The sequence below is a fragment of the Aspergillus oryzae genome, chromosome 7 (assembly GCF_000184455.2).
Source record: "Aspergillus oryzae RIB40 DNA, chromosome 7".
In the NCBI taxonomy this organism is placed as follows: Eukaryota; Fungi; Ascomycota; class Eurotiomycetes; order Eurotiales; family Aspergillaceae; genus Aspergillus; species Aspergillus oryzae.
The window spans coordinates 2,327,510-2,352,977 of NC_036441.1; the positions used below are offsets into that span (position 1 = coordinate 2,327,510).

The 25,468-nt window shown below is 48.8% G+C and overlaps 5 protein-coding genes across 5 annotated transcripts; 2 read left to right on the forward strand and 3 right to left on the reverse strand.

The window, feature by feature from the left end:
- Window positions 1-958: 958 nt before the first annotated feature.
- AO090011000900 (uncharacterized protein) lies at window positions 959-3,252 on the reverse strand (the record flags this gene model as incomplete). Its single annotated transcript, XM_023233156.1, has 4 exons — window positions 959-991; window positions 1,194-1,400; window positions 1,453-2,942; window positions 3,228-3,252. The coding sequence occupies 4 exons, from the start codon at window positions 3,250-3,252 to the stop codon at window positions 959-961; spliced, it is 1,755 nt and encodes a 584-aa protein (XP_023093688.1).
- Window positions 3,253-8,124: 4,872 nt separating this feature from the next.
- On the reverse strand, window positions 8,125-9,670 carry AO090011000901 (60S ribosomal eL19 domain-containing protein; the record flags this gene model as incomplete). Its single annotated transcript, XM_023233157.1, has 7 exons — window positions 8,125-8,274; window positions 8,403-8,553; window positions 8,684-8,953; window positions 9,131-9,228; window positions 9,344-9,372; window positions 9,447-9,530; window positions 9,661-9,670. The coding sequence occupies 7 exons, from the start codon at window positions 9,668-9,670 to the stop codon at window positions 8,125-8,127; spliced, it is 792 nt and encodes a 263-aa protein (XP_023093689.1).
- A 147-nt stretch (window positions 9,671-9,817) lies between these two features.
- Window positions 9,818-18,199, reverse strand: AO090011000902 (putative translational activator; the record flags this gene model as incomplete). Its single annotated transcript, XM_023233158.1, has 7 exons — window positions 9,818-10,372; window positions 10,426-10,567; window positions 10,643-10,724; window positions 10,780-10,935; window positions 10,996-11,187; window positions 11,246-18,019; window positions 18,052-18,199. 7 exons carry the CDS (start codon window positions 18,197-18,199, stop codon window positions 9,818-9,820), a joined length of 8,049 nt encoding a protein of 2,682 aa, XP_023093690.1.
- A 340-nt stretch (window positions 18,200-18,539) lies between these two features.
- AO090011000903 (putative ATP dependent RNA helicase) lies at window positions 18,540-23,437 on the forward strand (the record flags this gene model as incomplete). Its single annotated transcript, XM_023233159.1, has 10 exons — window positions 18,540-19,314; window positions 19,354-20,014; window positions 20,075-20,968; window positions 21,021-21,742; window positions 21,804-21,861; window positions 21,913-22,054; window positions 22,108-22,492; window positions 22,543-22,756; window positions 22,836-23,166; window positions 23,231-23,437. 10 exons carry the CDS (start codon window positions 18,540-18,542, stop codon window positions 23,435-23,437), a joined length of 4,389 nt encoding a protein of 1,462 aa, XP_023093691.1.
- Window positions 23,438-24,085: 648 nt separating this feature from the next.
- On the forward strand, window positions 24,086-25,258 carry AO090011000904 (inositol monophosphatase family protein; the record flags this gene model as incomplete). Its single annotated transcript, XM_001826416.1, has 1 exon — window positions 24,086-25,258. One exon carries the CDS (start codon window positions 24,086-24,088, stop codon window positions 25,256-25,258), a length of 1,173 nt encoding a protein of 390 aa, XP_001826468.1.
- Window positions 25,259-25,468: the final 210 nt, after the last annotated feature.

A 25,468-nucleotide genomic window follows, 5' to 3' on the forward strand; every position in this document is an offset into this window, starting at 1 on the left:
TGGGGAAGGTGATCCTTATTTTGTAACAGTGACTAGGATGGAACTTGGTCAGGCTACTAACGAGCATGAGCAAGAGAATCACTAGAGCCTCTTGAGTGATCAAGTGACAAATGTTAGGGAGACCTAATGCAAGTACAGCGGGATATATAGCTGGAGTGGAGAAATGAAGCAACGATCATACAGAATGTCATAAAATAAATCATATTATCGTTACAAAGTAGCAGGATAGAAATCAGATGTTGTTGTATGACATCATGTCACTTCTATACATAGATAATCTTAGGTGTCCCACTCTACTTCAGTAGCTGAGGCTATCAAATCTCGCGAGAAACTGTGTGGATAGACGCAAGATCGCCTTTCCGGAAGGCAGACACAGACAAACCTAAGCGAACCTTTAACCCAAAAGGGAATATAAACTCAAAAGATTACATTAAACGGCTCAATGCCTCAGCTAAACCACTGTTCCCCTGGTCGTGTCTCCTGTACGAGGAGTTGACTCGTCTATTCGGAGCGAAGTACACGTCGAATCTGAGCGGCGAAAGCTAAACAAGATCAAAAACAACTCGATCAGAGATAGATGTACCAATGGCTGAGCGCCGATTTTCGTAATTTTTGAAATTGTAACGCGCCTACAGATTACTTGCAGGATCAATTTATGGGTCTTGCTCATGATGTACAGCGCAAATTTATAGTACATGTGAGAAAGCATGTGTATCCCGAAGCCTACCAGGTTAGAAACTGAAAGTCGCCGTGCTTTGGGGTTAGAAAAATTAGCAACTATGACTTTGACATATCCTACGGATAGAAACATGAATCAGAAATAGGGAATGTGAGCTCTATGTTCTATTTAGTGTAGCTGAAGTAAGCCTTGTTATGCCTGTATATTTTTATGCATTGAAGTATTCCCTTTTCGCTATACACCCATGTGTTGAATAGCACAAATGCAAAAGACAGCGCCTCAGTAGCCAGGCAGTAGGAATAATGACTCGCTCTAAATGTACACATAATAAATATATAAACGATCATCAAAGCACACATATAGCTGATCTAAAGCGCCACAGAGAGTGAGGTATAACGAATGTGGTTTAGAGAGATACGTAACCAGTCTAGGGTAGCTTACTTAGTCAAAGACGACCGGAACTTGAACTATTGCATTAAGGGGCCCGCAAAAGGTGATGGAAAATAGTCCATACCCCCTTGAACACTTCAAGCCGCTCCTCAGCATCGAATAAATCGTACCATTTCGTTCGCCGCAGCTGTAGCGCATGCCACGGTTGTCCTGTAGCATCGGAGTCAGAAGGGAAACAGCTCTCCCCTGATGTTATGATATCGATGTATCGGCGATGGACGCGTAAGTGAAGGATAGAGATATGATGGTTGATAGAGGAGAGCATATATATCTGTAACGGCTGGTCAGCATGATGTTATAACTGCTGTGTTATGATTACTGACATCGTCAAACGGGCTGTCTAGGTCCTTTCCAATTTGTATATATCTCATTCGCTTGTCCCAAAGTCCAGGGCCTGGCTGAACGATTTTCCACTTTTCGCTGTTGCTCAGCTTCCGCGAGGAACCAGGTCGACGGGATGCTAAGAAGGGATGCTCGTACTTGGAGCGCTTGCGAGAGCTCCCATTGTCCGACACTGATTTCTCCTCACCATTGGTGAAATTGCCACTATCACCCACTGCATCATTGGGTGCACCACCCCATCGCGGCGTCGTTGTCCACCATTTTCCCTCGCCAGGTCTTACTTCTTGCATTCCTTGTCGTGCTCGTTCCTGGGCAGCTAGGAGCATGCCGCCGACCTCACGAAACAAATCACATATCTCACCAAATCCCGTACCAGGGACATCCCCCGGCGCTCGGAAACACGTTTCAGATCGGCACTGGGCGGCAAAGACGGGTCCTTCCATGACACCGCTTCGTGCTAGCTGTCGATCTTTAGGCGATCGGGCAGCCGCAAACGTCTGGCGAACAGGGAATAACAATGTTCGAAGGGATAGTCTCGGAGGCAGCATGGGAAGGGCAACTTGGCACCCAAAAGGCCAGGCTGCCATCTCGGTAAATGCCCTAATAGTCTCTTCGCGGATATCCTCCGGCATTTCATGACCAGCACCAATACGGCGGCCCGTGTACATTGCTATTGACTCAGGCTCACCGTCCTCCTGGGTAGTCACATTGTTTTCGGGAGCTGCTGGTTTTGGTGGATTGTCAATATCCATATGTGTTTCCGATTTTTGCTGGGACTCGCATGACACATTGTCCGTCTGCATTTTGTCCCCTGACTCGTCTTCAGCCGCCTGTTTGGGAGTTGCAGGACGTTCAAAATAGTTATCCAAGCTCGTGTCCCAGTATTGGGCCATTCGTTCTAGGCCCGTCCAGAATTTTCGCGCATGGGTCACCCTGACCCTTTGACGTCCCTCGCGGGGGGTTAACCGTGCCACCTCTCGAAACGCATCGTCGTTTTCCAGAAGTAGCTCATTCTTCAGCATATTAAATCGCTCTTTTGGTGGGTAGGGATTCCCATTTTCCATTAAGATCGGGGAACCATCTTCGGTCAACGGGGACGAATTGGGTGAAGTGTCCTCCCAAGGTAAAGGAGGAAAGAAATCTGGCCCATCCTTACGGACAATACATGAAGCAGAAAGACCTGCTTCCACCTTCAGATTGAGAGCTTTGAACTTGTCGAGCGTGATATCTTGTGGCCTTCTGATGGATGCTAGAATATCATGCACCTGCCGCAAAGAGGCCTCCGGATCATCATCTGTGGCATCCGGGAGCTTATACGCTGGGAAGTCTAGAGGTGTCGGGCCCGATGGAGCCCGCCGCTCCCTGTCAGGTTCTGAGCTCACTGAAGGGAAGCCTATTACAATAGTTAGCCTATCAATTTGATTGGACAAACGCCATGATTGTGTTTGTGTTTGGTCATCAAAAGGGAGCGCTAGGCAGATATTTGGTCTTAATAACAGGCCGAATAGTTAGATATAAAAATTCCCCCATAGTTCGGAAAGGTTGTTAGCAAGGCGCAGCTAATACTTGTCGTTCTAATATAGAGCGACCAGGGAATGGTGGAGCACGCCAAGTTCAGAATATTAGATGCGAGGGCCTTCGTATACCATATCCCACACAGCTGCTGCGTTCGCAATTGAAGCATGTAGGGTCTATGCGGTGGGCAACACAATGCGCGGGGTGAAGCAAGGTGACGATGAAAGAGGGGAAGCCTTACCCAGCGAACTACACCATCCGAACATGATACAAGGCTTCTAACTAGAAACAAACACTACTTCAGTTGAGAAACAAGATCAATCAAGCAACGGAAGCTTGATTTGGCGTTGGTTTGAAGTGAACGAGGTCGAATAACCACATCACATGCACAGTATGAGGGCTTGAGGGGGTCAGGTGCGGCGGGGGGTTTGGTTAAGGATAGGGGCCAAAGGGTGGGTAGTGAAAGTGTGGGCCAGGGGCAAAGTGACATAGAAGAACCAACCGTGGAATAGAGTCAGATCCAACCAAACAATGAGAAATCTTGTGGTGGGAGGTTTTTTTGGTTGGTGAGTGATAATCTAACAGGAAAAGGGACCAGAAGACAAGACATTGAGGGGGCCAAAGTATTGGGCCATTAATGGTTATGGCCTACTTCCGCTTGGGCGTTTTACTAGTATGCGGGAGTGCGGATTAGTTTGTCTCTAGTGCTGGCGGGCTTTTTCGTGGGATAAGACAACATTGGGGTTTTGACAATACTCCGTGGTTCACTACTGGTGATTAATTTATAACGTGGCCCTTGACATTGCTATTTTATCGCTATCCGCTGGCCACGCCAGATACAATATCCATATGGTACTTCGGGAACCACCAGGACAATGATCATATATTAGAAAAGACCAAAAAAGGGCGACCACGACCTGTGATGTTTGCTTGGGCTATATGGTGCCAAGTACGTAAGTGTTATGCAGCCCTCCATCCAAGGTAACCTTTGGGGGACAATTTCTCCACCGCGACTGTTATATGGCTGCCAATGGTGGCTGATAACCGAACAAATCGGGTGGAGTTTTAAGGAGTTTTGAGTTGATCCCTGCCCTAAAATTTCGACAGGCCAATGGAAGATGTGTCGAGACTGCTGCCAGTATTGACAGAGAAGGTGATCCTGTACTCTGATTGTTTCTGGTCAATCCGAGAAGTCAATGGTTGAAACCCACCGTTCTTGAGGGGGAGGGCAAAAGAATGGATCATTCATTTTACCGGTGGGTAAAGTCAAGGGTGGTCGGCAAGAATCGGGCCGAGACAGTACTCCGGAGTAAGATAGAATGAAATCTGAGTGCAGAAATGCATTGTGTAGTGTGCAGTGTGCAGTGTGCACATGACATCACCTGAGAAGCCGTGATGAGCCTAGTCTCCAAAGAGCCTAGTTGGGTCCAGTGATGCAGCCGAGTCTGAGTCGAACTGCAAATGCATGCTGCAAATGCAATTCAAGTGAACTTCTCCCTTCGCTTCTGTTCTACTGGTTCGATTGCCGGTCGTAATCTCGGGTCACACATTAATTAACCTTCCATTGAGGATGGATTTGACGCTGACACTGACCATCCACCTTTCTTACCTCAGAAAGATCATCCATGTTTCTTCACTAACTAATCCTTCAATGTTTTTGTTTGCGAATTGGGGGGCTGGGGGCTTAAAGTTCCCCTCTCCATGCGAGTGAGACTAAACAGCGCCCAGGTCCCAAATGTCACAGACCCCCTCTATGAAAGGGATTGGATGTTCTGGATGGAAAGTGTTTCATCCTTTCCTCCGATTCGAGTCAACAGCCATCCATCCCCTGCGTAAGCTTCACCGAATAATGTTTTCCAGGTCTCTCTTTTATTGAATGTTATGGTCGGTGTTTGGCTACAAACGCCCAGCTAATCTTGAGTTTCAATTGAAAGTTGATCCCTTTTTTTTTCTTTCTCCCTCCCTCTCTTGGGCTTGATTGTATTGTTCTATCTTTTTCCGTATTCCTCGATCTATATTGGTGTGGTTGAAATCCGACCTGAACACCCCCTCTCTAGATCACTAGAGACTGCTTCACCATCCTATCCTGAAACGGGAGGATTCCACTCGAGTGAACGCCTCTGACACCTATTGTCATGGCTTGTTTTTCGCATTTTGTAAAGAGCGAGACATATTGAGAAGAATCTAACATGCTTTCATTTGTCTTTTCCTATTCATAGTCTTGGGTCTTCGTCGGTTACACGTTCCTTTCGGTCGATTGTTTGGTTGACATCTCTACTCACCGTCATACGCGCTTTCCTTGCTGACGGAACTCATTCCTTCCCTCCTGTATTATTCACTGCACTACACCGTGCCTTTCCTGCTCTAGCGGAACTGTTGTCGCGTCCCTCGAGCCTGCGGGCTTGACGACATGTCAATGTCCAGTCCTTCAATCATCTTCCACCAGGGCTTACGATGTACTAAAGTCCCGCGAAGATCAGCAGCGGCTATATCGCCTTCCCTCAATCTCTTAGCCTCGACTTCTTCCTCGATAACGACAGCTTCGACCGACAAACCAATATCAACTACAGATCCATCACCAGCTGTTGAGACCTCCCTATTGAATGACCATACTACGTTAAGCACATCACAAGTGACGCCATCGGAATCGAGTACAAAAACGCCTAACACGATACCGACGCATCTACCACCTGTCAGCTCTTTCACCATCACTACTACAGTTAGTGGCACATCTCCTTTAATTACCGAAGGTATTACGAAGACATACAGTCCAGTGTCATCCTATGGCGCCAGTTATTTAACGTTAGAGTCAATCGCATCAAGCTTGTCTAGCAATTTCTCGAGTTCGAGCTCCACAGAGGCTGTCCTAACGCATACCTCCCGTACAGGAGGGCCTCCAACGGCGACTACCTCAACGGTATCGGGAGGTATTCTTCCCAAAAATAACTCGGATCATGGAGATTCACTTTCGTCTCCAGACCATGGCTCACAGGCCTCTCTCCGCACTTTACTTGGCAGCGTACTCGGTGCGATGGGCTTCATTGCAGCTGTATTCCTGATCTGCTTACTGTTATTCAGACGCAGGCGGAGGAGATCGGGCGGAGTCCAGTGCTTTGGAGGAAACGAGAAGCTTCTAAGGGCCGACCGGCAATCGGCGGATTCCTTGACTGGCTTACAGCACGGATATGTTTCTGGAGGGTCTATGCGCTCGCAATACAAATATGCACTAGAGGCTCCGATGAGCGCGTACTACCATGATGAGAGTGATCGAGCATCAGCGTGCTACTCGGATCCTTTTTCAGATTCCGCAGAGCTACACGGAGGGTTGCGAAACGGCATGCCCGAAATAGAGGATACAACTCAGTCCCTATTCATGAACCAAAAATATGATCAACAGCCGGTTATCCCACGGGCAAACCTGCCGCTTCGAACAGTTTCCGATAGCCTTTTACCAACTGTTCATGCGGGGCGAAGACGGTCCGAATTACCTTTGGGCTCAGAGCACGGATCTATTTATAGCAGTGATCGTAGCTTGGGCAGCACCCTCATTCTTCCTGGGCGAAGTAGTCTAGGCAGCAGTTTACAGAGATTCAGCTACCGGGTTTCGGTGGCAGAGCTTGAACCATGCGGTGCAAACGAACCGGTGTCTAAAATCAGCCCCCGCAGTACACGGAGTGACCCGTTTGATCTGGAAGTTCCAGCGCGGGCGGTACACCCAATCAGTTCAGCGACGCAGCTAAGACCATAGGTGTAGCCTTTGGTGTCATAGCCCCGGTGGTCGTCACTAAGGTCTTCCTAAAGAAGGAATCAGCAGTGAAGCAGTGGGGTGTGCCTCTGCGGGAATATACGAGAGATGTGACACGAGCCATGAACTTCTCTTAGGTTGGCATTGAGGGATACATGGGATGGCTGCATTTGTATTTCTCTTTGATGTGATTCGCAGTACATTGTACTTTAGCTTTTCTTTCACCTCGGCCCTCATCTGGGCAAGCGATAACCATGTACGATACTCCATGATGTAACACCAAAACTGTTGAACGTTGCCTTACCGTTTCTAATATACATTTATTGACTATGACTTCATCTTTGTGCTGGCTGGTTAACCATAGGTCCACCCCAGTATTGAACCGCCTTTCAGGTTTTACAAAGGGACGGTTCTGGTAGAGTTGAAGAGGGTAGTGCGTTAAGCATAGTGATTCCTTTGAAGGTGGATTTATGTTAACTAATAATGCTTCATTCTTTTGTCCGTAGGGCCGCAATGAGTTCCAAAAATATATCTTTGTTGAAACTCAAATACTCACCACTGCCATAAATAACAGAACGAACAAAGAGGCTACCTAGAATGAGAGAATCACCTAACATCCAACTACTGCTGCCAATAGTTTGCTATTGATGTCGGGCAGACTATAGATAGAACGGGACAAAAAGGAGGGGCAGGAATATATGCGGTGATATACCCACCGATACGTCTATATTCGTATTCCCACCCGACGCGGAGGGTCTAGACCTACAGTCGTAAGGTGGTTGGTGTGCTTTGTGGAGATTCCATGGTCGAGTTGTAAGTGTAGACGTGTACCCGCGCGGACGGTGTATCTACATGTACATCGGATAGAGATTATGACCTCATGCTGAACACAATTCACATTTACATGACCTAACCTTCGAGTGAGATTCAGTAAAACGTTACGACATTAGGAGATAAGATAGATGCGGTAGAGAACAGCTTGGTTTGGGGAGGTCGAGAGAGAGTGTGGTTGAGATAGTTTGAGCATCCGGGCGTTTTGGGAGGATTGAAGAGCAGTTGAAGTAGAATGCAAATGAAAAATCGGAATATTCGTATCACACAAAGCGCCATGCCATTGTTTTTGCTTTAATCAAATGGTATTTTTCATTCTTTTCCCTGGTTCTCTTTTCAGACGGCCCATGGAAGAAAAGAGATGCATTCATTTCCTTCTGTTTCCCCAAGCCCCCGTTCCAGGTTCACCCTTGTACCAAAAACCGTCCCGGATGAATCAAAGCCATTAAGAGAAAACAGAAATCGTCGACCTAGACTTTTCCTGTAGGCTGACCGAGACTCTTGATTTATCCTCCCAGTTCAACCTCCGCACCGCCAAAACACGTTGTCAACGGAAGGGAATTTACTCCTGGGCCTCGCCGACCAAAGCGTTGCGCTTGGCCTCGAGACGCTCTTGACGCCTCTCACGGAGAGCCTTGTTCTTGGCACGCTTGGCATCCATCTCCTCCTTGAGGACACGCTCACGGTGACGCTCAGCCTTGGCCTTTTGGATCTGTTTAGAAATATGTCAGTATTCCGGTCGCCGTATCAAATGTGTGGGAATTCTGATGACATCGAGGGCTCGCGCATGAGCCCACCGAGAAAAGGTGATTGACAAGGGCGGATTGGGCGGAAACTTACGTGCTCAACGAGAGCGCGCTTGTGCTTGAAGGTGTTACCCTTGCTCAGGTGGTAGAGCTCGTGGTAAAGGTGCTTGTCGATCTTGCCAGCAGCACGGTAGCGGACGAGGAGGCGACGGAGAACACGCATGCGGCGCATCCAGAGAACCTGGCTATATTACACGAAAACCCATCAGTCAATCTGTCCCACCACGGCATGACCCATCACGATATTGATCCATTGGTCCAAGACAGCCAACAGTCATTTCCTCGTGTCCAAGGGAAAGTAGGATAACTGCATACCTGGGCATACGGGCCTCCTTGGTACCCTTACGCTTACCCAGACCGCGGTTTCTGCCGATTCTGCGGGCGGCGTTGAGCTCACGGGCACGGACGCGGGAGTGCATGGTAACGGGCTTGCGGATGATGAGGCCATCGCTGACGAGCTTACGGATGGTCTGACGGGAGTTGGCGTTGGAGATCTCATTCATCTCATTGGGGTCGAGCCAAATCTTGCGCTTGCCGCAGCCCACCACGGAGGCGGCCAGGCGCTTCTGGGTGCGAAGGTTGACCCTGTGGATGAAAAACCGTCGGTCAGCATGAAGCCCAAATCGATCGAACAAAATTGTGTGTTCCAAAGGAGTAGTCCCAGAAGGGCCGTATCGGGGTCGTAATCAGGGCATATAAAGCCACCGAAGAACAATAATTCCCCAGCAAAGTCACGATATCACGAGTTGGAGATGAACTCACATCTTGATGTCGGCGTATCGACGGTCGTTGGCGGATGATGTTCGTTGCACTCGTCGACGGGTGAGAATCCAGAAGTGAGGAGTTTGAAGATACGCCGGCTGATTAGCTCAGCAACTGTGCTCCTAAGCGAGGATGATCCACCTTAGGGCTTGTGCCCCAGATCTTTTAAGCACCCCCTCTTCCGTCATTGTAATGACCATTGGTTGGACGTACCTGCGTAGATACTTTCTGAAACAATAAACCTATCGTAGTATTGTTCTCCTGACTGTTCGACAGCACTTCCTTCTCGTCATCAACTGGAAAGTGACTGACTGACCTTGGATGTTCGTGGGGGATTCACCAATGATGACCACGTGACCACTGAGTGGTGGAGGCAGACCGCCCGATAAGGACCCTCCGTCTATTAGTCTCATATCTGTCTACGTACTTGTGTAAGTATGTACCAATTAGCTACTATACATCCCGCACTTCAAGAGGAGAAATGAAAATCATGCATTGGTCACGTCGCCATCGTCATCATATCTACTCACCTAGCTTCATTTCTTTTTAGTTTTGTTTCCCTTTCTCATATACATAGATAGATATAGCCAACCAGTCATCCCACCTAGTGGAAAACAACAGCAACCACATACAAATGGGGTATAGATCTAGTTCGTGCAGCGTTGCAGAATAGAACTACCATAACAATCATTCATCCACGGGGCCTTCCCCCAAATCCACCTTTCCAATACTCCACAACTCTTTCTCATCCTCCACTTCGTCGTTGGAGAGACCCAGGCCACCTTGGCCACCCTCAGCTTCCTTGCGTTCCCGGGATTGGCTAGCCAGACGTAGCGCAATTCGTTTGAAGTAGTCCGACATACTCCGTTTGGGTCCTTGGGCAAGCTCGGCCCCCGGCCCAGCCATATACTTATCAAATACGGCACTCTCTGACTCCACGACGGAGAAGATGGCCAAGAAGGCAGCCTCGGCCGCCAATTTCACGGGAATAACCATGTCGCGAACGCTGGCGAAGATTGGTGGCGCAAGCAGAGCCAGATGGGGCCGAGTCAACTCTGGATGAAGACGGCTGACCGTCCGCATAACAACTAGCGCCAAACGACGCGTGTCGGAGGGCGCGCCTGGCTGAATGCATGGTGCCAAGGCTTCGAAGATAGCCTTGTTGTTCTCGAAACTACGATGTTCATCGTCGATCAACAGGTATTTTCCAGCCGCTAGAACACTGTTGTCGGCAATGAAGGTCTTTCGAGTGTTAGCGTGTTAGATTTGTGCGCTGGAATTGTATATTAACTCACATCCTTGTTTGTCACGCCCTGACAGATAACCGAGATCGTTTCGGCAGCGAAATTCTCCGTCAAGGATGACGGAGAGTCAAGAAGCAAGGCGTTGAGCCCCAAAATTGATGCATGCGTAGGGTGTGTCGTAAGCACACGGTTCCTTGTCATTAAATTAGCTCTAATGCCTTGCAAGATCTAAAAGAAGAGGGGGGAGGACAGGGAAGATCAAACATACTTGATAAGAGGGGTGGCAGTCGCGGGAGGGAGAACCTTCACCAGTGCACCAAGCAACTTGGCATTTGTGATGGCCACAGAATCTACCGGGATAGTTAGATATGCAACGAATCTTTTGTAGGGCGTCATAGAGCCTACCCGTTTGATCGCTAGCGTCGTCATCGATGAGCGCCAGGATAGAATTCTTGGAAGCTTCGCTCATGTTAGCACCGGCCTTGCCAACCACCTCTTGTAGAGCCTTCATCATGGCATTTCTGACGCCAACATCGGCGGTCTTGGTTCCCGTAATAAGCTCTGATCTCTAGGTCAGCACCAACTCCGGATCTATGTACTAAAGAATAAGGAAAGCCGTACCGGCAATAAGGGGATCGACTCTTGGAGTCAAGGTGATCAGAATTCCAAGACCCTTGGCAGCCCTGTCACGCAAAGTTTCGCTGGTCGTGTCTGCCAGGCCTCGAGCAAACGTCCGTTGAAGCTGTGGCAGGAATGGCTTGACAGCAAGCGGGATCTTCCCCAAAAGCTTGTTCAGAGTGTAAAATATAGCGCCTAGTCGGTGAAATTAGCTTGCTGTCAAAAACTTCACAGAGTAGCACGAATGACTTACACTTAATATCTACTGATCGCTCAGACACCACTCGAATGAGAGGACCTGTGATCTGCGTCACGAAGAGTTTCAAGGAATCTGCTGCAGTACGATCGATGATGTCACCAATGGCAAGAGCCGCCTGGGTACGCTGCTCAACACTGCCGTTGAGAAGAGCCTGCAGGAAGATCGGCAGGATAGCGGTGATGCCCTTTGGCAAGCTGAAACCAGGAAGATTGGCTCCGGGGACACCCACTCCCCGCAAAACCTGACGAGTGGGGATAGCCAACACCTCCATTTCCTCTTTACGCATATGGGATGTTAGGCTACTCAGTGCCGTCCATGCAGCCTTGACCACAGCCTTGTCATTGTCATCGAAGGAAATCAGTAAGACGCGAATCAAGTCTTGGTGATATCTAGAGTAGTCGATCGTAGCATCCGAGAAGAACTTGTTCAGGTGAACTGCCGCCTGAGCACGGCGCAGATGATCATCATGCTTCATTAGCGACAGCATGACATTCATGACAACATTCAGGCCATCGAATTCATCTACTGAGACCAAGACAGTGTCGAATGCGTTGCACAGCTCGTCGCGGATCGCATCGTCTGTAGTTGATATGATGTTGTCCATCAGAGCGTTCAGGATTGTGGGAAGTCTGCGTGTCATTGCAGAACTTGCCACCTCAGCAAGGGAAGCAAGTGCCTTGGCATTGAAAGAAGAAATAGGAGAGGTGAGCAATGTCGGGATAAGGTTGGGAAGGATAATGTTGGCCCGTGTTTGTTCGGTGAGAAGAGTCAAAAGGGCCGACAGCGCTTGCTCAGCATCTTCCTCATTCCTCAATAGTAGCAGAAGGTGGGGCAGAACCTGGTCCACAGCCTTCTTGCCCAGGATTTGCTGTAGGGCGTCGAAAGCTTCTGCAGCAGCCTCACGCACATCTTCATCGTTGTCAACAAGAGCCACCCGAACGGTAGAGATGAGGACTTTTTCGTAATCCTCAAGGGCTTCAGCAGTTGCGGAAGTAATGAGCTCTCGCAGGGCAATGCAAATGCCTTGCTTAACGTCCACATCTGGCGACGTTTGAAGCCCTTCCTCGAGGGAAGGGAGCAAACTCGAGAGAACAGTTTCTCCGGCCTTTTTGATAAGATCTCCAAGTGCATTACTGGCAATGACCTTCTGTTCCATGTTCGAGGATCCAAGACGACGAATAATAAGCTGGGATAGAGTAGGCACCATATCCTTAAGTGTTTTCGGAGACGCAACAAGCGCCTTCCAGACACCCATCGCTGCGCTCTTAACAAGACCCGAGGTATCGCAGCGGCAGATGAACAAGGCGGATAGAACCCTGTTCCTTCTTTCTTCTCCAAGAATCTCCAGCAAGGACTGTCCGGCCTGGTGTGCTTCTTCCTCCTCTTCTTCGCCATCCGCCTTGGCGGTAATACCAGTAATGCTGAAGAGAAGATCACCGACCAGCTCAACTGAGCTCAACCGGATACGGTAACTGTCATCTGCAAGGCCGCGCTCCAGCTCTGGGAGAAGGAGATCAATAGCCTTAGAAGAGAAATTCTTAACCAGCAAACGACCAGCTTTAAGAGAGGTTTCGCGTATTGACTCCACATCATCAGCCAGACCAGAGAGGATAGGCGGGATAATCTTGCCCAGGTAAGTCGCAAAGCTGTTACCAAAACAAGCTGGAAGGAAGATAAAGAGAGTCATGAAACCTTCACGAACAGCAGGTTTCGAGCTGGAGACGTTCTGTAGTATAGTAGGCAGCGTCTCCTCGAGTCTCGTAGTACCCAATCCTGCCAGAACCTCGGAAAGAGCTTGAGCAGATCCCAATCTATCACCGGCGCCGGTGTCGGATTTGAGAGTAGACATAAGGTTAGGAATGAGGTCAGGAAGGGCATCTTCTCCAAGTTTCTCAATAAGTGATCCAAGGGCCTTGGACGCAGTAGCACGAGTAGTGGGTACAGGATCGACGATAGCCAGTTGTAGTCCAGAGACAATGATTGGCAAGTGCGATGTGAGATCTTTGCGCTCGGTAAGATGGGCCAAACTACCAATAATTTGCGCAGACTTCCGCTTTGTATTCGATCTGTCGCCAAGACCACGCTCTAAAATACGAACAACAAGCGCCAGGGAAGGAGCATCCAGGTAGTGAACGAAAGAAACCTTGATAAGGGAATCCAAAGCCTCGTCCGTATGCTTCGTTGGATCACTGAGAGCTTTCAGAAGCACGTTAACCAAGCTCTTGATCTCTGGGTTACTGATGACCTCGCCGAAACGTTGGAGACTTCGGTTTGCAGCGTTACGCACTTCCTTGTGCGTATCGTTCAGGACAACCGTGAGGGGAGGAATAATATCAGGCAGGCTTGCCGCTAGTTGCTGCGGATCAAGGTAAGCCATCGCACCTAGCAGATCACAAGCACCCTTTTGACTACGCCATTGTGTATCATTAAGACCGTCAAGAAGGGTAGGAAGGATTTTCTTGACGCCATACGAACTGAGGTTGGAAAAGCAAGCCTTTGCCGCATCAAGACAAGCATCACGAACGTCAGCATTGGGATCACCGAAGCTAGCCAGAAGCTGCGGAACAATCTGAATAACATATGGTTCAAAAGTGCGACCCAGGATTGTCGCAAAAAGTTCGTAAGCCAATAGAGCACCTTGTCTCTGATGAGGCTCCTTCTTGTTTTCAGTGGCTGCGCGAAGATGGGCCATGATCTGGAATTCCCGCAAAGATAAGACACCCCTCCCACTGACAATGCCAGCAAGCCCGTAGGCTGCTCCACGTTGAGTGGCATATTTCTTGGACTGCAAAAGCTGGTCCAGCATTTCCTGCACGTAGCCAGCACTTTGAGAGCCCGACAGTCTGATGAGAGGCGGTAGGCATCCAGAGACAGCGGATTGAACAGATTCAGAAGGAGTTGGGAGGGTAGCAAGCAGCCTCTTGATAACAGTTTGCAAACGCGGGTCGTCTGCTTTAAGATGCCGGGCCAAAGAGCCATAAAGAACAACCACCGCCTCGTTGAGAAGGTCAGAGGTTTCACTTCCCTTATCTGATGTTTCCAGAGTCGTTTCTAAGATATTCATCAATTCTTCAACCTTGTGCTGGCCACGCTCGGCGATCACAGATCTGCCGCTATCAGCCATCTGGGCTCTGACCACAGGGCTTCGGTCAATCAGAGGTCCTCTTTCGATCAAGAATCTGAGGAAAGACACGATCTGCTCGCCTTCGAACCCGTTCGTCATGGCGGTAAAAGCGAGAGCAATACCGCTGCGGAATTCCCAATGATCGGCCATGTCCATTTTCTTTGGCATCCCGTATATATCCTTTTCCGGCACCTTAGGCTTGGCCTCGCTTTCGTACTTAGCTTGCAGTTCCGAAAATACTTCATCAAACTTGGCTGGGTTAGACTCAAGGGCATGTGCCAACGCACGAGCAGCGGCATTGCGGAGCTGGGAGTCCTTGGAGGCAAGGTACGGGATAATTTTACCGTAGGAAGAGTCATCGACTTCTAGTGCATTATCATCCCAGATTGTCTCGGCTATCTCGGCGTTTTCTTCCACATGGTCATGGCATTCTAGCCAAATATGTTCAGAGAAGTCTAGGTCGGTCAGGTCAATCTCGGCATCGATAGCCTGTAGTATAGCTGTGCGAACAGATGCATCTGAAACGATGGCGCCCTGCAGAAGAATGTCCAGCTCAGCATTGTTTAGAGTGGGTGAGATACACCTGCAAAGATCGAATAGAGTATCCTTAATCAATTTGTAATGCTGCGTGTACTTTTGCATTGATGTGATCAAGTGATCTAGAACTTCAGCACGAGGGAGACGTTCGTCGGTGAATGACCCCGAATGGAAGGACATAAACTCAAGCGCAAGCAGTACTTGTTCCCCTTCCTCCTCTCCCTTTTGTTCATCAATTCCGTTTCCACTAAGAACAAGGAGAACCAATGGAAGGATGTATGCCAGAGATGTGACATCAAAAGGACGTTGCTCGGATGCAAACCGCAGACGATAAAGAATCCTTGTCACAAGTTGACCGAGGGGTTCTGCTTCCATCTCGGGGGGAAGTTGGCTCCTACCAAGTGCCCGCAGAGTCGCAACGCCCACGGAGGTTCGCAATGGGCCCAGGCGTGACGATACCTTCTCCGCGCACTTGGTATAGGCCTTAGACACGACCTCACCGGCAAGTAAGCCTGCACCAGCCTTCACGAGGGACAACAAAGATCCCACTGCGGTATTGATCCAGCCATCCGCTTCGACTGCCGGACCGCTTGCAAGACCCTGCATGATCCCAGCGCCTCTTTCAATCCTTTTAACTGCCCGCAGAACTTCTTCACGAATCTTGGACTCTTTCGCGAGCTGGGCTTTGACTTTAGATTGCTCGTCTGCGGTCAGTTTCTTCTGTTTCTGGCCCTTTTTCTCCGCCAGTTGTACTCGTAACTCCTCTTCCCACTTGAGAATGTCATAGTCTTTAGTGTTCTTGTCGAAAGCAGGCTTCGACTTAGTGCTGAGGACATCAACAAACATGGTTCCTTCGGGGGTCCGAGCAATAGCAACGTCGGTTGGAGTGAACTTGGACACACGTGAAACATCCAAATCGTCCTTGATCTGAGCCACAAGCCGGGACACCATAGCGTCAGGCGCCACGAAAGCCAACTCGCCGGCTGCGCTCCAGATAGCATCGTCAACTTGAGGAACCCTGGATTGAACTGGGTCATCATGCACCCGTGTCAATTGATTCATAGACTCATCGGCGAATTCGCGGACGAGGTTGCCAGGGTCGATACCAGTTCTCAGGCATAGCGTAATCCATGAGACATTCGGGATCAGCTCAGGACGGCCAATGACGATGAGCTCGATAAGCTGGTTCTTCAACTCTGAAGAAGCTTTCTCTGGTTCCGGAAGACTTGATACTGGTGAACAAATGGCTTTCACTACCAAATGAAGGAATTTCAGGCTTTCCGATCCTGCAGAAACAGGTGCAGATTCTTTCTCAGAAGTTCTCAAGGAAAGTATCCAGCTCCACAAAGAATCTATTATGATGCGTCCGAAGAATCCTACTTGTTTAAGATGAACTTCTGATAGGATGCTAGCGGAACGCTCTCGGAAGTTTGAATGAAGCCCCGGGATGGTGATGGTATAGATAAACGCCTGGCCCCATGCAATCTTGGCTGCGTCTTCTGCACTCTCAAACTTAGACCCAGACGAAACAGCTGCAAGCGTTCTCGTTACCCACTCGACCTCTCCTTGGGTGGTCAACTTTGAATAAGCTTTTGGGTTAAGCAGTAGAGAGGGCTTAGGGCTAAGAGCCATCATCTGGGCCACCAATTCTTCCCATGTGGCTTTATCGAAACCTTGTACAGAAGATAACCGCTCAGCGAGCGCAAGAAAGACATAAGCCGTCGATAACGAGCCATTCTGGGCCGACGGCAAGGGGTTAGAAGCCACTTCGTTGAACAGATCCTTCATTTTACTTATGAATTTGGTCACGAACGGCTCAACTTCAGCACTAACTAGGGTCGCTGTATCGGCGTTCCAGAGTAATTCTCCCACACTCAGCTGCCAAAGCTTTCGGAATGGAATTCTTTTCTCTGCAGATCCCTTGACGATGGCGTTTATAACATCATCGTTGACTTTTACCTTGTGTTGGACGAGAAATGCTAGATGTTTACAGAATGCTTTGATTTCCTGTTCCAGTGCAGCTTCGTTAGACTCTCGTGCGAATACAGGAACAAACCCCTGCACCACCTCCTTCGAGACATCAGTGGAAGGTAGCGTAGCTGAGAGCGCTTGAGCATATACGGCGCGTTGCTCTGGATTTGTAATTTTCTGGGTCTTCAAAGGGCCAACAACTTCGGTTGTGACTTTAAGAAGCAAATCTTCAGTTTTCGACCTTGAGAGCAACGACTCAAACGACTGCACAGCACCCTGTCTGATGGCTGCATTGTTCGACTTCATGCTGGAGAGAAGGTGCTTCAACAGCTTTGAATGCAGGATCTCCGATAAGTCCATTTGATCGGGTAATGACGAGCACAATGAAGGCACTAATCCGCTGAGAACCACCTCCGGGGAACGCAAAATGGCTTTTTCTAGAGGTGGTATTATGTCGGACATGACATCCTCGTAGGAAACGAAAGAGACGAAAAAGTCGGAGAGAGCATCTACGATGTGAGCTGGTGGTGCGGTTTTCGACCCAACTAATTCCTTGACATAGAAATTGGTAATTGACTTCTTTTCCCCTTCCAAAACAGGTTTCTTGGCCGGAAGGCGGGCGCACACGCCGGAGATGACTCCCAGGAAGGGAGCATTCTTATGTCCCGAAGTTGAATCGCTAGTCAATCGACGAGTGGACTGGCGGATGGCATCATCGCCCCAGGTTACCGACGAGAAGACAGTCCGCAGCGCACGTCTCGTGACTCTAAGAGCCGACTGCTTCACTGGAGGTCTGGGGTTAGAGGCCAAACAAGTCTCAAGTACCTTCGCATTCGCCGCGATAATGTCTAATACGACCGAAAGCGGTGTTTCTGAATCATTGCTTAGAGCCTGTAAGATAACCGAGCACCATTCGAGCAGCACGAGCGCAGAGGTAGATGACAATGCAGATTTGGACGCCTCAGCCTGCAGCTTCTGTGTGAGATATTTTAGGTCGTCGGTCGGGACCGGGGTCTTGAGAAGCGAGCGGAGACACTGCTGAACGGCTTGACGGGAGGGGCGATCGACATAGCGAGGATAGGTCTTGAAGAGGAGCCCAAGGAGAGGCTCACGGGCTTGTTGTGGCAGATCGGACCCTATAGAGTGAAGACTTAGCGATGGATCATACGAGAGGGGTTGCTTAGGGCCATTTTACCGATTCTCTCGCGGAGTTCCTGGAGAGCACGAATTCTGCGAGATGTCGAACTCGAAAAGAGAACGACCAACAGGCTCTCCAGGTCTCCAGATTTCACCTGATCCCATGGAAAATCGTCCATGTTAGGAATCCTGGGGCATGTCGAAGTGAGGGATGTTGACTAGATTCCACGGGGAGGGAATGGAATTGAGTTGAATTGCCTTTCGGTGCCGCCAATGTTGTCATAAAAGTTTTCGGCGTGGTTTTATTGTGGGGAAATCGTCCAAAGCTCCAGTTGATGACCACCATTTAATTCCCACACTTCTTAATGTTGCATTCCACTAACACTCCCTTACTCACTTAATAGACTAATAACTTCCTAGAGATCTCTGGCTTTCACCTATACTGAAAACCTGGGATCATCCATTAACCCCCATCTTCTCTTTCAGCAGTGGCCAAGACCATCTCCCCTCCCCGCAACTATGCCACCTAATAATAAGAAAAAGAAGAAGCCCGCCGCGAACCCAGCTCGAGGGTTTGCAACCGTCTCGGTGCCTTCCAAGCCTAAATCGACTAACTCCACAGCTCCGGCGTCGACAGCAGAATCCAAATCGGTCTCAGAGAGTGAACGACCAACCCCAGCGGAAAGCAGCCGACCTGCGGCGGAGACACAGGACGCTCCATCCTTACAGGATTACTCGCCCGAAGAACTTGAGAGACACCTTGAGGATGCGGAGTTGCAAATCCTGGTTGAGAAATATGCGTCTAAGTGCAAGAATGATGCAGTCCGTCAAGTTTCGAAATTGGAAACAGAACGACGGATACTCCGGCAACAAGCCTTCTCGTTAAGTCTTTTAGAATGGTTTCCTGCTGAAGTGCTGGACTCGATTCTTAAATTTGCCGAGACAGAAGAACATGAATTGAGCCCATCCTCTGTACGAGACTCGAATACAGTGAAAAAACCTGGCTCAGAAGAAGACCTGTACATGAAATTGTGGGCGTTAAGGGAGACCCTTCTGAAGCTCGGCTTTCCCGAGGAGAAAGTAGAGGATTCATTAAAACATCTCTTACACTATTTTTCTGGTAATTTTGCCACTGCCAATAGGGATATGGTGTGTAATCTGGACGAGGCTCTAGACTGGCTGGCCATGCACTGCAACCCCAAGGAACTACCGTCTTACACGCAGACCACTGCTCAGCTGCGCAAAGATGAAAAGGATCTTTCCTGGATAACCGGTAAACCTAAAATAATGACTAGTATCTACGCAGTGACTGAAGAGAGCTAACCGGCATCAGATCGTGAGCCAGCACAATCTTCTACTCTAAGCTTGACTCAGAATGATAGCAAAGCGAAACAGACCAAAAGTCCATCAAATGAGCCTCTTCCTCCTGTATCGAGCCCTTATGATTCTGATAGTTCTCTGGATCCTGACACTTTGCTGCCAAAGTACATGGAATTGCAGACTCAGCTATATAATCTTCAACCTGAAATCTTTGATAAGCCTAAGAAAGGGAAAAAGCCTGCTCGTGAAAATATTGCGCTTGATACCAATGAGCCCCGAGTAGCGAAGATTCGCCGAAAGATTGCCAATATCGAAAATGATGTCCTTTTCGACCGCACGGAAGCTGAGTACCGGTGGAAAGAGAAGCTTGATGATCTAAGAAAGGAGGCGGCCTTTTTCAGGCAGAATCCGCCCACCAAGAAAACTTCCCTGGACGAGCCCGGAGCCAAGGATCAACCAGAGGAGAAGGTGGCGGAGCCCAGTTCCGACGTGCAACCGGTCGATGATGAGGAGATCGCGGATCTCTTAGGGGACATGTTCCAAGCCGAGGAGCCCGCTCTGGAGACAGGCGTTATTCTTGAAGAGTTGAGCAAAGCCGCTATCACGATCCGCGATTTTGGTAAATGGACTGGACTTAGCCCTCGACGAGTTTTGGAAGATACATGCAAGGCAAGGTATGCAAAGGTCTTCGATGGATGAGAACAGGCTATGCTGACGGTAATGGCATATCTTAGGGATACTAGTTGTGCAATTATATACAAGGATTTCTCTTCTGCGTCACACTCGAACAGAAAAGCGGTCGAGGTGAGGTGGTCCAAGCCACAGGATGTGCCATTTCTCTTTGAATGGGACAAAGTCACACACAAATCTAGCGCTTATGCCACCTTTGTCTCCATGGACACGATAGCAACACCAACTGCACAGCAAGCGGAGGCATTTGTCTCGACGCTTGCTCTTTTTATCCTGTTCCCACAGAATTCGAAGGAAGGCAAGGCTTATATGCGGCTTCCAGCAGTGTGGAGGGAGCTGTGGGCAGAGTTAGCGAGTGCGAAAAAGCTCCAAGAGGATGAAATTGATAAGAAGACTATAAAGCATCTAAAGAAGCTGATACGCGAGAATCAGGGTAACTTTGAAGATGACGTGGTGCTATCAGATAATTTCCGGAGACGAAATGGGACCTCTAGCAAGCCAGAGTCTCCCGCCAGGCCATCCAATGCAAGGGAGGCTACAGGCCCCGAGTCTCAGTTGCAAAGGCTTTGGATGGAGAAGTCATCCACTCCTTCTTTTAACAATATGGTGCAAGGCAGGATGAACCTCCCGATTTGGGCTTTCAAGAACGATATACTCAACACGCTTGATACCCACCGTGCGCTCATCGTTTGTAGTGAGACTGGTAGCGGAAAGAGCACGCAGATACCTTCATTTATCCTTGAACATGAGATGACACAAGGCCGTCCTTGTAAGATTTATGTGACGGAGCCTCGAAGGATCTCTGCTATATCATTAGCGCGAAGGGTTAGCGAAGAATTAGGAGAAAGCAAAAATGATGTTGGGACAGCCCGCTCGCTCATCGGGTTTGCTGTCAGATTAGAGAGTAAAGTCAGCCAGTCGACAAGACTAGTATTTGCGTAGGTTGACCATTTACAACTCGTTTATGGAGGTTATACTGACCTGAGCTAGGACAACTGGTGTTGTGGTGCGTATGCTGGAACGTCCCGACGATTTTCAAGATATCACGCATATCGTCCTTGATGAGGTTCACGAGCGTTCTATCGACAGCGACTTCCTTCTCATAGTCCTTCGTCGACTGATGCAGAGGCGGCCTGATCTAAAGTTGATTCTAATGTCGGCCACCCTTGAAGCCCAAAAGTTCTCTAATTACCTCGGTGGTGTGCCTGTCCTTAATATCCCAGGGCGAACTTTCCCTGTGGAGATGAAGTTCTTAGAGGACGCCGTGGAGATGACCAACTACCGCCTATCAGAGAATGATTCGAATGCAAATCTCGATGACGACACCGACGAGATGGCGCCAGAGAACGTCGAAGGTGATACGGCGGGAGGCATGCTAGCGTCCCTTGAAAGTTATTCTAAACAAACCAGGGATACTGTTCTGAACTTTGATGAATACCGCCTTGATTACCAGTTGATAAAGAAATTACTTATTAAGATTGCTACAGCGCCGGAGATGGCAAACTACAGCAAAGCTATATTGATCTTTATGCCTGGTATGGCGGAAATTCGCCGCCTGAATGACGAGATTCTCTCGGAACCGATCTTCCAACAGGGATGGATCGTTCATGCGCTGCACTCTTCGATTGCCAGTGAGGACCAGGAGAAAGCATTCATTGTTCCTCCAGAAGGCATGAGGAAGATAGTAATTGCCACCAATATCGCCGAGACCGGTATGTGTCCCGCTATTATTAAGAAATGGTTATGTTTGGCAGAGGTTGTTGACTTGACTAGGTATCACTATTCCGGATATCACTGCCGTCATTGACACGGGTAAGGAGAAAACGATGCGGTGAGTTTCTTTGGTCTCACACCTGTATCTTGCTGACTGACACTGTGATAGCTTCGATGAGAAACGCCAGCTTTCAAGATTAGTTGAAGCCTTTATCTCGCGGGCTAATGCGAAACAAAGACGGGGAAGAGCTGGGCGTGTTCAGAATGGAATCTGTTTTCACATGTTCACGAAGCACAGGCATGAAAAATTGGTACGCTGACTGTGTTGAGTTAAAGCAGAAGATAATCAGCTAATATTGTGTAGCTCGCTGAACAACAAACGCCAGAGATGCTTCGTCTATCTTTGCAAGATCTGGTGCTACGGGTGAAGATCTGCAAGCTGGGCGAAGTGGAACCCACTCTTCTTGAAGCCCTGGATGCGCCTTCTTCCAAAAACATTCGCCGCGCCATAGACTCTCTCAAGGAGGTCAAAGCCTTAACAAATTCAGAAAACTTGACTCCATTGGGTATGCAGCTTGCTAAGCTGCCGCTGGACGTCTTTCTTGGAAAATTAATCATTCACGGGGCCTTCTTCAAGTGTCTAGATGCCTCTATTAGTATCGCGGCTATTCTCTCTTCTAAATCGCCCTTTGTTAATACTATGGGATCCAATACTCAGAAGGATCTTGCAAGGCTCTCGTTCAAGAAAGGTACTGTCTATACTAGTCGGGCCTGTATCTACGTGCTGACATTTTCGCAGGCGACTCTGATTTATTGACCGTGTACAATGCATATTGCGCCTGGAAACGCACGAGAAACACACCTGGTGCTAACGAATATGCTTTTTGTCGGAAAAATTTCCTCAGCTCCCAGACGTTGTTGAATATTGAAGATATCAAGATGCAGCTTATCGTGTCTATCGCCGACGCGGGACTTTTATTACTAGACCCGACCCAGAAAACAGCACTGAACAGGTACATCACATATCACGCGCCGATCATACCTTTCCTACACTACCCCTATTACTTGATCGCAGAGCTAACTTTCATGCAGAGCTCGATACGGCGGTCGCCAGCGTCAATTCTTCACCATCCCCGAAGAATACGATATAAACAGCAGCAACGACGTCATAGTCAATGCAGTCATTGCTTGGAGCTTTTATCCGAAGCTCTTAACACGCGAGGGCAAAGGCTGGCGGAACGTTGCCAACAACCAAGCTGTTACACTTCACCCGACCTCAGTCAATAAACAAACCGATGCATCCATAAAGTGGCTGTCGTATTATCACATCATGCAGGGCCGCAATCGGAACTACAACGCTTTCGAGACGAACGCCGTGGACGACTTTGCCATTGCACTGTTATGCGGCGAGGCGGAGTTCAAGGTAAGTCGAGCTTCCAAACATTCCGGAAAGGATTATATGGAGCTGGCATCTAATCAAATTATAGATGTATGCCGGCGTAGTGTCAATTGACGCCAATCGGATCCGCTTCGCAGTTCGAGACTGGAAGTCCATGCTGGCGTTGAAAATCCTCAGCGCTCGCATACGGGACATCTTATCCGGCACATTTCGGGATCCACAGAAAAAGCTGTCTTACAAGCAGCAACAGTGGGTGCATATCTGGCAGCAGATATTCACGCAGGTGGGGAAATGAAACGCGTCGGCGCTATGAAGGAATGAAAGAAATGTCCTGGGATGAACCAAGGGGATCTATGTCTGTTCTTTGTAGATAATGAACATACCATGCATTGCATTAGAGCCAGGATATGGATACACGGCAATGAGGCTTAGGGATATACAAAAGTATACAAGGATTGTTTGCATAAACTTTCAGCAAGAACCATCTATCGAACTCCTATGGTCCAATTGTATCGCGCTGACCAGTGCAGAGGTTAGTCACGAATAGAGCAGAATATGTTAACAAGTATCATACATAGTCCTCATTAAGATCAAGGTGCGAATATTTCTCAAAGATGAGAGACAAAGCGAAAAAACACCATACTCGACTGAAGCCAAATCTGCAAACACCGCACGCAGTTTCCATCTTAGGAATTTCATTCACTCAACTCCAGATCATCCAAATTCACCCTTACTTCTAACATGAACTCAAGGGCCGCTATTGTTAACATTATCATTTACCCTCCTTGTCCCACAAGCTATACAAAAGCCCAACAGCCAACCCAAGCCAACCCATATTCCACCATCGGTATCTCCACCAAAAAAATGACCACCAAACCAATCAAAGATAATAACCAAGAGGAAAGCCAAAAGCAGAAAGAAGAGGAAGAAAAAGAAGAAAACAATGACCAGCGAAACAGCTCCATCCCCAAATTACGACAAAGAACTCCGAATTGCATCCCTAGCAGTCCACCGCGCCAGCATCTTCACCAAAATCGTCCAAAGAGACCTCGAGATAGTCACCATCCGCAAACCCGACGGTTCCCCCGTGACTATCGTCGATTTCGCCGCCCAGGCGATTCTCGTCAGCGTTCTCCGTCATCACTTCCCGAATGATGTCTTTGTGGGCGAGGAGTCTGCGTCTATGCTTCGCGATGACCCCGTGCTTGCGCAGCGGGTGCGGAAGCTTGTATCTACTATGACATGGGTTGATGATGATGCCGATGGTCAGGCTTTGGCCGTGATGCCACAGTCCATCGAGGAGGTGCTGGGTGCAATTGATATCGGGGGCGATGGGGATGGAGCTGGTAGTCAGCGGACTTGGTTTCTCCATCCGATTGATGGGACGGCGACGTTTATACGGGGCCAGCAGTATGCGGTTTCGGTGGCGTTGGTGGAAGATGGGGAGCAGAAGGTTGGGGTTGTCGGGTGTCCGAATCTGGCGTTTAAGAGCACGTCTGTGCATGAGGTCGTCGATGGAGATGGGTATGGGATGATGTTGTTCGCTGTCAGGGGTCAGGGTGCGTACAAGCGACAGATGACCCTGTCCAGTCTGGGGCCTTCGCAGAAGACTTCTCTGAGTCCGTGGCAAAGAATGGGAGAGAGAATCACATTTACTGAAAGCTCGATCAGTGGTGTTATCCATCGGGAGAAGCACAAGTTCATTAGGGACATATTATTCGCCAATCCGGTGGTAGACCTTTACTCGATGCAAGTCAAGTATGCGGCCCTAGCAATTGGTGCATGCAACGCGATGATCCGCATTCCCAAGGACAAGGACCACCAGTTCCCTGCATGGGACCATGCCGGGGTAGTGCTCATCTTTGAGGAATCAGGTGGCAAGGTTACCGACCTATATGGCCAACCTTTCAATTATGCTCTTGGGAGAAGGTTAGCTGACAATCAAGGTTTGGTGGCAGCTAAACCGATGCTTCATACCGACCTCTTGCGCTATTCATGCTATGTTCATGAGAGAAATCAACATGACCATGGGCGATCGAGCGGATGGACAGTGCATTCCCACAGCATGATCGTATCAGTGTATGACGCCCTTGCAGCCACAGAAGTAATTTACTAGAAAGAGTGAATCTTGAAACCCTATAGTATTTTTTTTTTAAAATAAACCCATACATAGAACACTAACAAAACCCAGGGCCTACTGGCCCTTCATGCATGAATAGAGAACGAGCCACAACAGTATAAAAACTCGTAAAAGGAAATTCGTCTCATCATGGTCGTTAAATATAGCCTGTCGAAAAATCGCAATAGCACAAGATGACCAGAAGCA